Below are 12,812 nucleotides of genomic sequence, written 5' to 3'. Positions count from 1 at the left end.
ATGGCTACCTTCAGCGAGAAGAAGACTTGCGGCCAGCGTATGGAAGAGTTCAAGCACTTTGTTTGGAATCCAGAAACCAAGGAATTAATGGGGAGGACACCTAAAAATTGGGGTAGGAGAGACCGCGACATAAACTTGGGGCTAGAAGGATTCAGGCAGAAAATTCTTGACTGGGACAGAGCACAAGAGTAGTTGATGATGAATTCATAATGTTGAGTTCATACATTTGGTTGAATAGCCATATATTTCTATGATTCTGTGTAACCATTGGTTAGCCCACAGTTAGCTGAGTATGATGTTTTGGGCTTCCTTTATAGAAAGGTCATTAAAATTGTGTGGTGTAGAACGCTGTGAGGATAGGAAACCAGAACTATGAGGAAAGGACTGAGATATTTCTGCCAGTAAATGGAGCAGTGGGTTTTGTTTTGGATTGATTCAGGGTTATGGGGAAAGTGAGGCAGTGTGATCAGCTTTGGGTTGATTCAGAGCCATGGGAGAGCAGGGATAGTCTGATTGCTTTGGGATTGATTGTTCAGAGATTGAGTGGGCCAGTGGGATTAGTTTTAAATTGATATAGGTTGTGGGGAAAGAGTGCTTTTGGATTGATTGTTCAGAGAGAGAGAGTGTGGGGCAGTGGGAACAGCTTTGAAAAGACAGGGCTATGGGGAGAATGAGATTGTGGGATTAGTTTTGAATTGATCTGGTGTTACAGGGAGTGTGGGGCAGTGAGAATAGTTTTGAATTGATGTAAGATTATGGGGAGAATGTAGGGTAGTTGGATAGTTTTGAACAAATTTCGCGACTTATAGGTCAATGATAATAAAACTGATTTTGAATTGGTACAGGTTGTGGGGCAAGAGTGGGGCAGTGGGATTAGTTTAGAGCAGGGGGAGAATGGGGCACTTGGATAGCAAAAAGTCAATGCAGATTCAGTGGCAGAATGATTCTGCAACATCCAGTTTTTTTTAAATGGGATCGTTCAGTATTATTCTGAAAACCTTTAGGTCAGTTCATCTTCCCGTTATTTCTACCCAACATGTTATTTAACATGAATCAGTGGCTAATTTCAGATCGGTAGTTATTTTGTTTTATTCATTCATAGAGTGTAGATGTGGCTAGCTATTCCAGTCTTCATTGTCCGTCTCTAATTGCTCTTAAACTGAGGTGGTTAAGAGTCAACCTCTAATACCATCCAAAAACTATGTTCACTGTGCAACTGGCTGGTCATAAAACATTGTATATGAGATCAATAAAGGGAACAGTTCCTTTCAAATGAGAAGTAGCTTTTATCTTTTTAATCTTGTAATATTAAAGGTGGCAGGTATCTAGCCTTATTAGAATCACAGGAAGTGTGGGAATTATCAGAAAACTGTTTGAGCTCTGCAGAGGCAACCTAAAGACTATGCTGAGTAAGTTAGGGGAGGAAGAAAGGGATGAGCCAGGTAGTGCCAAATCCGGTGGGAATGATTATCATGTTTCTGTGTTGCATTTCCTATGTTATTCTATACAGTTCTACCCAACAGCTCATTGCTTCTTTTGCAGTTTTCATCAGCCTGTATTATGCAGCCTTCTACGTTGTGATGTGTGCACTGTTTGCTCTGTCCCTGTTTGTGTTGTTGTACACAACAGACCCATACATACCGACTTATCAAGACAGGCTCAAAGCACCAGGTAAGGCTCTGAGGCTCCCCTGTGAAATTGTTGGCGCGCTCTCAGCAGTAGCCTCCTCAGTGAAGCACGTTATTTGTAAATCTGTGCAATATATTACACAGCTATATTATATTTTGTATTTTTGTACACTGATACCAGCTTAGCAGTACCCCACAGAGCACTGTTGATAGTGTGCCAGCTCCACCAGTCCAAACACTCAAGGGAGGTACCCAGAGTAAAATTGTCGCATTGGGTTGTGGGCTGCCGTACTGAGAGTCTGGCATGAACCCCAGACCTTGCCACTACTGCCCGCTGCTGTGTAGGGAACCTGGTGTAAATCCCTGGACTTCCATGTGTTGCTGTGATGGGAACTTGGGTCCCGCGAACTTTGCACAAAACCCTGCCTTCATGTTGCCCTCTCCCCCCACCCCACCCCCCACCAGTGACCTGCCCACAGCTTGGTGTGGGGGGCTGTGGAAACTGTTGAGGCTGCTCAGTGCTGAGATGTGGGGGTCAGGGCTGCACATTGGCTGGCATGATGAATGCAGGCCATTGCCAGTGGACTGATAGCATGAGTGATTCATCTCTAGGCTGGGGGGTGAGCTGCCCAGCCAAAGAGAGGGGGGAGTGAACAACTTCCATCAGCAGGTGATGAGAGAGACCCTGGGACCTGGATGGTCTTGTCAACTTACCGTGTGCCTCTGAGCCCCTCATCTCAGCACTGAGTGGTTGCACCCCATGTCTCAACCCACCCCACACCAGCGCTCACAGACAGCCTCTCCGCATTGAGCAATCTGCTGGAGGAGCTCAGCGGGTCGAGCGGCGTCTATGGGGAGAGGAGAGGAACTGTTGATGTTTCAGGTCGAGACCCTGCATCAGGACTGAGAGTGGAGAGGGGAGATGGCCATTATAAAGAGGAGAGGGGGGGAGGTGGGTGGTGTGGTGAGACTGGAGCCCGAGGTGATTGGTGTACGAAGGAGAGGTGTAAGATGATGGGCAGGTTACTTCAGGTAAGGGGGGAGGGGTGGAGTTGGGAGACAGTGGCAGGTGATTGATAGAAGGAAGCAGACAAAGAGAGAGAAAAAAATGAGAGAGAGCTGGCATGAGGTAGGGGAAGGAAGAGTGAAGGTTGAAGACAGCTGCTAGAGGGATGATATGCTGGATGCGCAGCCTCATTGGGTGAAAGTTGAGGACAAGGGGAACTCTCTCTCCGTTCTGTCTGGAGGGAGATGAGGTGAGAACAGAAGTACGAGAAACAGAGGACATGAAAGAGTAGACTCCATCAACCACAGCAGAGGGGAATTTCCCCCCCCCCACCCCCCAACAGATGCTGCTCGACCCGCTGAGTTCCTCCAGCAGATTGTGTGTTGCTCCAGATCCCAGCATCAGCAGAGCCTTCTGCCTCCACAATGAGCCCTGGCTAATCCGTTGTAGAGGGCAGGGATTCATACAGTGCTGTCACTAATGCATGTGATACTAAAATTACCCTTTCAGTGGTGCTGGTTTTTGTTCCTAGGACAGCATCTTGAATGCTAGCTGAGGTAGCAGTTTATGTATTTTTTACCTTTTTGGTTATTTCCAATTCTGCATGGTATTTTATTTATCAGTGTAGTGCCCTATCTGTTGGTCTTATGTATTATATATCTATCCAGTGTTTCTAAGATGTATATGGTGCTTTGGACATCAAGATAGTGTTTCTATCTCTGTATACTGTGTACTTTGTCCAGACATGGTGGTTAATTGGAGAGTGCTAGAAAGCATTTAATAAATACAGGTCCTCCCCAGGTTACGGACGCCTGACTTATGTACAGCCTTAGGGACACTAGTGGGATGGATTTGCCAGTCGCTTCTAGGCTGCAGGCCTGACTTATGTACAGCCTTAGGGAGACTAGTGGAATGGATTTGCCAGTCGCTACTAGGCTGCAGGCATCTTCCTTCACATGGGAACTTGGTTTGTGGCCGCATTTCTGATTAGTAACCTGCTTGGGTTACGAACAGTTCATAGGAACAGAACCTTGTAACCTTAGGAGGAGCTCACAGGGTGGTCTCTGAGTCCCTCTGTCAAGTGGACTCTATATTGCATCCTCCTTTCCTTCCTTCCCCCTCCTCATCCTCATCCTCCAGCCCTGCAGTTGCTGACAAGGACTGATAACAAGGTTGGAGCAGGTCCTAGTGAATCGTGCGACACGCTCTGCTGAATCCTGCAAGGTGCCTCCAGAGTAGGGGAGGCAGGAAAAGCCTTGCATTCAGCACCATTAGTTACTGGGGGCAGTGTGACATGCATTGTGTGCATGTTATCTTCACACATGGGTTGTACGTTAAAGTTAACACCCCTCTGATAAGAAGTTAGCCCTTGTCCTTGTGACACTCTTAGCTGCAGCATGTGGCAAACTCAGTTAAAACTTGTTACTGAAAGCAGAGCTAAATTAAGCAAAACTCTTACTGACTTTTACAGTCTTGATGTTCAATACATATGTCCAGTGCATTATACATCTACTTAGTATTTCATACATCTAAATAATTCTAAGTAATAACACAAAAAAAGCATGCTTTATATTTTGATGCAGTGCTCTACACACCCGTGTCGTGCTTTGTACATCTATCGGTTATGCTTGTCTAAAGAGTGATATACAGGTTTGCCAGTTATGTATTTGATCCTGTTTTGCGCAACAGTATGGTGTTTGATGCATCTGATGTTCTGCACATCTAAGTGGTGTCCTGGTAGTAAACTGCTTTACTACTTGGAACAAGGATGATTTAGAGGGGCTGCATTGAAAAAACAAACAAACCATGCAACAGTTTAACACAATTTTCGTAGTAAACTTTTGTGGGGTGACTGCTTTGTATGAAAATTTCACTCCCCTCCCAGGTTACTGGTCCCTGTGTGAACATTGTCTAAATTTGCATTGTACTCTGTTATAGGTGTGACGATACAACCGCAACCAAGAGATCTGAAGATCATCTTTAATATCTCAAATCCAAAGTCCTGGCACTATTACGTCAAAGACCTTCAGCAGTTCCTCCTAGGTAAATGTGGGTAGACATGAGCCCTTACATACTTTGTTACAGGGCGAGTCTAATGTAAAATGCAACTTGTAATCTAAGTAAATGGAAATCTAGATTAATTTAATTTTTGGTTCATTTGAGGGAAAGACATGACAATGATTTCAATCTTAATTGGGACTTACATGGTCCTTTGTATAGACAAGAGACCTAAAATGTTCAGATTTGGAGAATTACATACAGGGAATAATATTTAAATCCAGACTTTAGTTAATACCCAATAATTATTTCACCTACCATTCTCTGTCAGCATGACAGCCACCAGTCAGTCCCTCCACCTCCAGTCTGACCTCATTCCTTCCATCAGATTCCTTGGCTTCCAACTTTAATCTAACCAAGTGATCCACATAGAGTTTTTCCTCCTGCCCTACCTAATAGCAACTCCTCTGAAATCAGCACATTCTTGTTGCAGTTGGGGCACTCTCTGTGTCCTTGGTAAAGCCTGCATCTGATCTAATTCGTGCAATTTTCAGCTCCTCCTGAGCCATAAATGCCAACAAACTCAATTCTGCTCAAAGCTTATTTATATAGATCGTTTACAAAACTGGGTACAAAGCACAAGAGATGTAGAGGAGGCAGCAGAGATAGAACAGGAAATATGCATGGGGGTTGGGAATGTAAAATTTGAAGGTAATTATGTAGCCAGAGAGGAAACATCATTTAATTTGTGCAAACATCATTGATCGCACAAACTAAATTAGATCAGATGCAGGCCTTACCAGGGACACAGAGAGTGCCCCAAGTGCATCATTGATGTTTCCTTGCCCTGAGTGGAGAACAGAGACGGGATGAGCTGGGGGTGACAACAGACACCATTGTTAGCCCTGGCTGCGTTGTTCTCAGGATCTCACTCATTTCTGCAGAGACCCAGCCAGAGTCACCCCTCCCCACGATCAGGCCCCTTCCCCATGGTCAGATCTCCTCCCCAGACCTCCCCCCACGGTCAGTTTGCCCCTCTCACATGGTCAGACCCAACCCCACGGAGGGTCAGTTCACCCAGGGTCAGACCCCCATTGTGATCAGGTCACCACATATTCCCAAAATCTGACCACCTCATGATAAACTCACAGATTCACACAGCACAGTGGAAGGCTGTTTATCTGATTATATCCATGCCAACTCTCTGGAAAATCATGCTCATTAGTCCCACTCCTTGCCCCTTCCTCAAATGTCTCATCTTCTATAAATATTAAATCCCCTTTTTGAAAGCCTCCATTTGGTGTCCACCACCTTTTCAGCTATCCCATTGCTCAGCATCAATTGCCAACCACCAACCCTGGACTGGGATAAACTGGAAACCTAAGGAAAATTCCCATGCGCTTTGCTTTCCATATTATAAACTCAGCAACCTTCTTTGAACCCATGTGGTTCCTAGGGCTTCCCTTGTCTCTTAAGCACCCTCATCCCTCCACACAAGAAGAACTGCAGCCTGAGCTCTGTCTGATGTCGTTCCAGTAGCAGGAGGGGACTTGCAGTTTGTTCATTCAATTCTGAATTTCTAGCCTCCCTCTCTAGCTCTGATTTCTGTCTTTACCTACCAGCTTATAATGAGTCAGTCCAGGAAAAACTCAACCGCAACTGCACCAGTGGTAACTATACCTTCCAAGGAGGGCATGGTCCTAATTCAAAGTTTTCCTGCCAATTCACTCGAAACATGCTGAAGAACTGCTCTGGACTAGAAGATCCCACTTTCGGATATAAGACCGGTCAACCCTGCATCTTAATCCGAATGAACAGGGTATGTGTGTTTAGAAAGAACAAACATGCAGAATAATACAATTATGGAATGGTTACAGCAAAGAAGGAGGCCATTCAGCCCATTGTGTGAGAATCAGCTCTCAACCAGAGCAATTCACCAATTCCAGCTCTGACCCTTCTGAGTAGCCTTGCAATTCTTCTCCACTGTATATTTGTCCAATTCCACCTTGAATGCCACAATGGAACCTTCCCTCCTCTCATCTGCATTCCAGAATCCAGTCACACCCTCCCATTATCCACTCAGTACTGACCCTTCATCACTTTATACCCTTCTATCAAATCTTCCCTCAGCCTTCTCTTCAGACAAAACAGCCCCATACACTCCAGTCTATTCCTGAATCTGTAGTTCCTCATTCCTGAAGCAATCCTTGGAAATCTTTTCTAGGCTCTCTCTACTGCCTTCATGTCTGAATTGAACTGAATCTGAATTGAACACAATCCTCCAGTCGAGGTCAGATCAGGGTGGTACAGGGCTTCAGCATAAGGCTTCTGCCTTATATCTGTTGATATCTTATAACTGTTGATATCTTATAACTGCTTTCTCAACCTGACCTACCACTCTCAATGACTTGTGCAGCCACATCCATAGTAACCTCTGTTCCTGCACCCCTTTTAGAACAGTATCCTTTATTCTACATTGCCTTTCCTCATCCTTTCCACCAAAGTGCATCACCTCTCGTTTCTCCATCTGCCATGTGCCTGCCTGTTCTACCGGCCTGTTCGCGTCCTGCTGTAATCTATCACCACCCCCTTTGCACCTCACAGTATTGCCAGATTTTGTGTCATTCACAAATGGCTTTCTCCCCCAAGTCTGGCTCATTAATATAGATCAGAAAAACATCAATGCCTTGGGAATGCTGGAGTCCAGCTTCCTCCAGTCTGATACACAACTACTCAACACAACCCTCTGTTGTCCATTACTCAGCCAACTTTGTATCCATGCTGTCAGTGTCTCTATTATACCAGGTTTGCTGATGTGTCTGTTATGCCAGCACCTTATCAAATACCTTCTTGGAGTCCATGTACACCAAAATGACTGCATTACCCTCATCAACTCTATCTGTAACCTCATTAAAAAATTCTGTCTAATTGGTTAAACACTATTTGTCCTTCCCAAATCTGTTCTGGCTTGCCTTAATTGATTCATTTTCCTCCAGGTGACTATAGATCCTGTCCCAGATCAATGTTTCTAAAAGCTATCCCACCACTGAGGTAAATTGACCAACTTATCCTTATCCTTCCTAAAGGAAGCTTATCCTTCCTTTTTTAAACAAGGGAGCAACATGTAATGCTCTCCAGTCCTCTGGCACGACCTCTGTAATGGAAGGTTACCTCCTTTCATACCATCAGTGCATCCCAAAGCCAGTGAAATTGCTGTCACTCTTGGAATAAGCTCACAATCTGTGCAACAATGACTAGAACATTTATTTTGATTGGTATTGTCATAGAGTCATACAGCACAGAAACAGGCCCTTTGGCCCAACTGGTCCATGCCAACCAACATGCCCATCTAAGCTAGTCCCATTTGCCCACATTTGACCCATATCCCTCTAAACCTTTCCTATCCATGTACCTGTCCAAATGTCTTTTAAATGTTGTTTATGTATCTGCCTCAACCACTTCCTTTGGCAGCTCAATCCATATATGTCCTTCTGTGTGAAGAAATTGCCCCTCAGATTCCTATTAAATCTCTGCCCCTCCCCTAAATCTATGCCTTCTAGTCCTTGATTCTCTAACCCTGGGAAAAAGAGTGTATGCATTCATTGTTATAAGATAAATACTGGCCAGGGCACTGGGGAGAGCTCTCTGTTCTTCTGATAAATAATGTTTTCCTGAGAGGATGGAGAGCCTTGCTTTAATATCTCACACTGAGTAAAGTACTTCACCTCCAGCAATGTAGTACTTCACTCAGTACTGCACTGGGGAGTGCTAACCTGGATATGGGCTCATCATGTTGGTCTGGGACTTGTATTCACGACATCCTTACACAGGGTTGAACACTGCTGATTCAGCAATGGTTGATACTTGTCTAGAAAAAGTAACTGGGTTACGAGCTATTATATGTAATCAATTGATAATTTGATGTTCATGGGACAGGGATGTCTAGCTAATAAGTTTCTTATTGGAATTTCAGATTATCAATTACTTGCCTGGAGAAGGAACTGTCCCAAACGTAACTTGTGCTGTTCTGGTAAGTGCTAACAGACATAAAACCTCCTCCACAGAGGATTGTGGAGTTAATAAATAAATTACAGGAACAATAATTTCCTTGAATTGCTTCCATTTTCCAGTCAGAATAGCACAGTGAGTGTCCTGTGATGTCCCTGCCATATTTCTGTTAAAGTGACACCCGAGGACCTCTTAGGAAATACTCAGTAAGGACCATAAGACACAGGAGCAAAATCAGGCTATTTGGCCCAATGAGTCTGCTTCACCATTCAATTATGGCTGATCTTTTTTTCTCAACCTTATTCTACTGCCTTCTCCCCATAACCCTTAACTCCCTTACCAATCAAGAACCTATCAATCTCTGCCTTAAATACACCCAATGACATGGTCTCCACAGCCTTCTGTGGCAACGAATTCCACAGATTCACCATCCTCTGGCTGAAAAAATTGCTTCTCATCTCAGCTCTAAAGGGATGAGGCTGTGCTCTCAGATCCTAGACTCTCCTGCTAATGGAAACATCCTCTCCATGTCCACTCTATCGAGGCCTTTCAGTATTCGGTAGATTTCAATGAGATCCCCTTAGTCTTTCTGAACTCCATCGAGTACCGGCCCAGAGCCATCAAACGCTCCTCATACACTAAGTCTTTCATTCCTGGGATCATTCTTGTGAACTTCCTCTGGACTCTTTCTAGGGCCAGTACATCTTTCTTTAGATATGGGGCCCAAAATTCCTCACAATATTCCAAATGTGGTCTGACCAAAGCCTTATAACTCTTCAGCAGTGTGTCCTTGCTTTTATATTCTAGTCTTCTCAAAATGAATGCTAATATTGCATTTGCCTCCTTTGCTATTGACTCAACCTCCTGAACTAGAACTTCCAAGTCCTTTTACACCTCCAATTTCAGAATTCTCTCCCCATTTAGAAAATAGTCCACACCTTTATGCTTCCTACCACACTTCCCTATGCTTTATTCCATCTGCCTCTTCTTTGCCCATTCTCCCAACATGCCCAAGTCCTTCTGCAGACTCCCTGCCTTCTGTGTCACTACCTTTCCCTCCACCAAGGGGCGGGGGGTGGGTGCTTATCAATAAGTGCACACGTTTGCAAAGCTCGGTTTCCCAGTATCCAGACATCATTGCCAGGAATTTCCAGAGTTCTCCCATTCTGCCCTTTAACTCTGAAGTCACCATCTCCAGCCTGTTCTATATTTCTTGGTCTTTATATTCTGAGATTATTCTTGCAATTTTATGTCCTGGGAACATGGGAAACAGGAGGGTCCATGGTATTGCAGAGGTGGTCTAATTATACAAGTTTAACACAATTACCAGTAATTCCTATACCCTGTATTCTGTTCTGTGGTCAAATTGTGCCAGTTATCCCTGGCTCCATGTAGTTCAACTTACCATACTGTACCTATGGAGACCTGTCAAAGATTTTATGAATGTTACTTAGACTTTATTACTCATGTTAACCCTTTCTATTACTTCCTCAAAGAATTAAATGAATCAAGCATTCTTCCTGTTGGAAATCTGTATTGAATAATCCTCCTTATACTTTCAGTTTCTAGAACATTTGATACTACATCTTTTCATAAAGACTCTATCAACTTTCCCACTACCTTTTGTTAATTGTTCTATATGTGAAGTCTCTCTATTTCAAATCAAGGAATAACATTATTTGTTCACCATTCCTCTGACACTTTTCATAGCTTTGACTAAAAGCTGTGTGTTGTCATTGACCTTACTGTAACTGTCTCTGTGCAGAGGTGGATGGGATTAATAACTAGAGAGAGTCACTGAAGTATTTTAGATTCTGCAAGGTTAATTGTCCGTTGTGAAATTGCCCCTAGGTGAATGGTAGAATCTGGGGACAGTTGATGGGAATGTGAGGAGAATAAAATAAAAGGAATTAGTGTAAATTGGTGTTGATGGTACTTTATGGTTCTGTGACAAATTGGGCCAAGTGAGTTTCTTCAATCTGCCTAATCTAGCATATGATCAGAAAGTTCCTTGGCCCCTTGCTAACACTGACTATTAACTTATTGTGTTATGATCAATTTCAGTCCCTAGCCACTGGCTTCACCCTTCTTTCTGGCAATTCTCTGAGGCTAGGGGCAATTTACAGTGATCTATTTATCTACTAATCTACCAACCCTCACGTCTTTGGGATGTGGGAGGAAACTGGATCACCCAGGGGAAACCCACGTGGTCACAGAGAGAATGTGCAAACTCCACACAGACAGCAGCTGAGATCAGGATCGAACCTGGGTCACGGGAGCTGCGAGGCAGCAGCTCTACCAGCTGTGCCACTCTGTCGGGCAGTCAGACTCGCTCTTGTTGGAGATGGTCATTTCCTGGTACTTTTGTGGTATGAGTGTACAGTACGTGCCTCTTATCAGTCAATTCCTTGATAAAGTAAATTCTTATGTCTTGGTGTTCTAAGAGTAAAGTCTCCAGCTGCTTCAGTGATCTTGAACACTCCCAATGACCACACTGCTTTCCAATGCGAACAATTTATGACTGGAAACACTTTTATTTCAAAGGGCACCCAAATTAATATTGTTTATATAACAGTAAATACAGAAACTCTTGTTCCTTCCCTTTTCAAATTGTAACCATCTCGTACAAGAAGATGGACTTCTTGTACTATAAGATGGACTCCTGACCCTCACAATCTACCTCATCATGGCCTTGCACCTTATTGTCTGCCAGCACTGCACTTTCTCTGTAACTGTAACACGATATTCCGCATTTTTATTGCTTTTCCCTTGTACTACCCTGAAGTACTGATGTGGTGAAATGATCTGTATGCATGGCATACAAAACAAAGTTTTTTTTACTATTTCTTGGTACATGTGACAATAATAAAACAATTACACATCCATTTATAATGAAAAGCAATAAATGAAAGATTTCTGTTTTGAAATACAGCATGCCTACCCAGAGAGTATTGGAAACGTAGTGTTTTACCCTGACAACGGCACCTTTGACCTGTCTTATTTCCCTTACTACGGCAAGCAGCCACAGGTGAGGAACCTCATTGTATTTATGAGATGCTTTATTGGTACTTTGACTGCCAGGTCCTGGAATAACTCTTGTCTTTCTACAGCCAAATTACACCAATCCGCTGGTGGCAGTAAAATTCCTGACTCTGAAAAGGAACAGAGAGTTTGAAATTCAGTGTACGATTAACGCACCAGGAATGATCAGTAACAACCCCTATGAAAAATTCGAAGGACGAGTGATCTTCACACTGGATATCAAAAAATGAACATGATCTGAAGGGGAAAGTCTCGGGTGACGGTTAATGTGTTTTGTATATATTTATATTACTCTGCATTCTGGACAAGTTTTTAGACAAGGTTGTAGAGATTATACTTCAGTGCGATACACATTCGCTTCTATCTATGATGTATTCTTTAGCACCGGATCTATATAAACATGACGATTATTGAATGTGCTGAGTGGTCTGGATTATCTTTGGCAAATCCCTATTATAAGAGGTCAGTATTTAACTGCAGGGCTGTTAAGCCTGTGAGTGGCATTGTGGCAGGTATTGTTTTCCATTAAGTGTCACACAGGCCCTCTTCCTTTCTCGGTACTCCTCCTCATACCCTATGCCTCATACCCAATTTTTCTGCCTGTGCCTCCATTCACCTACCTACACCTCCATGCCTGTCCTTGCCACTCTCTCACACTCCTCCCTCACATTTGTCCTCCTTCTCCCATCACATCTTCTCCCCCCGTCTCCCTCTCCCATCCCTCATATTGCTCTATTTCTCCATTCACCAGCCTTTTTTTCTGCCCCTTCCACCTGCCTTTCCTCTGCCAGTCCAGCCCCTAGTTCCTCATTTGACCTGAACATCATTCCTGTTTAGTTTTCCTGTCTATTTCTCTTCACTACATCTCCCATTACTGAGTCTCCCTTAAAATCAATTGTAAAGAATTACCAGCAACAAACAATCTACTGGACGAACTCAGCGAGTCGAGCAACATCTGTGAGGGGAGAGGAATTGTCGACGTTGTAGGTCGAAACCCTGCATCATTCCTTATACTGTTTGACCTGCTGAGTTCCTCCAGCTTACAGTTTGTTGCTCCAGATTCTAGCATCTGCAGTCTCATGTGTTTCTGTAAAGAAGTGACCACTCCATTTAGTACTTTTGTGTCTAAC

The 12,812-nt window shown here is 43.7% G+C and overlaps 1 protein-coding gene across 1 annotated transcript; it reads left to right on the top strand.

Annotated features, from left to right (window-relative positions):
• On the top strand, positions 1-11,970 carry LOC127569600 (potassium-transporting ATPase subunit beta-like). Its single transcript, XM_052014387.1, has 7 exons — positions 1-112; positions 1,543-1,671; positions 4,573-4,677; positions 6,255-6,451; positions 8,606-8,662; positions 11,573-11,668; positions 11,751-11,970. The coding sequence occupies exons 1-7, from the start codon at positions 1-3 to the stop codon at positions 11,910-11,912; spliced, it is 858 nt and encodes a 285-aa protein (XP_051870347.1). The 3' UTR covers positions 11,913-11,970.
• The last annotated feature ends 842 nt before the right edge of the window (positions 11,971-12,812 follow it).

This window comes from Pristis pectinata, chromosome 4 (genome assembly GCF_009764475.1).
Source record: "Pristis pectinata isolate sPriPec2 chromosome 4, sPriPec2.1.pri, whole genome shotgun sequence".
In the NCBI taxonomy this organism is placed as follows: Eukaryota; Metazoa; Chordata; class Chondrichthyes; order Rhinopristiformes; family Pristidae; genus Pristis; species Pristis pectinata.
Note: the sequence above shows the minus strand (reverse complement) of the source record. Positions and strands in the feature narration are given on the sequence as shown.

Excerpts from the sequence above, each read along its gene's own strand:
- LOC127569600 (XM_052014387.1), top strand. The coding sequence starts at position 1 with ATGGCTACCTTCAGCGAGAAGAAGACTTGCGGCCAGCGTATGGAAGAG. Across the intron at positions 113-1,542 it reads GAGGACACCTAAAAATTGGG|TTTTCATCAGCCTGTATTAT; the intron begins GTAGGAGAGACC and ends CTTCTTTTGCAG. Across the intron at positions 8,663-11,572 it reads ACGTAACTTGTGCTGTTCTG|CATGCCTACCCAGAGAGTAT; the intron begins GTAAGTGCTAAC and ends TTTGAAATACAG.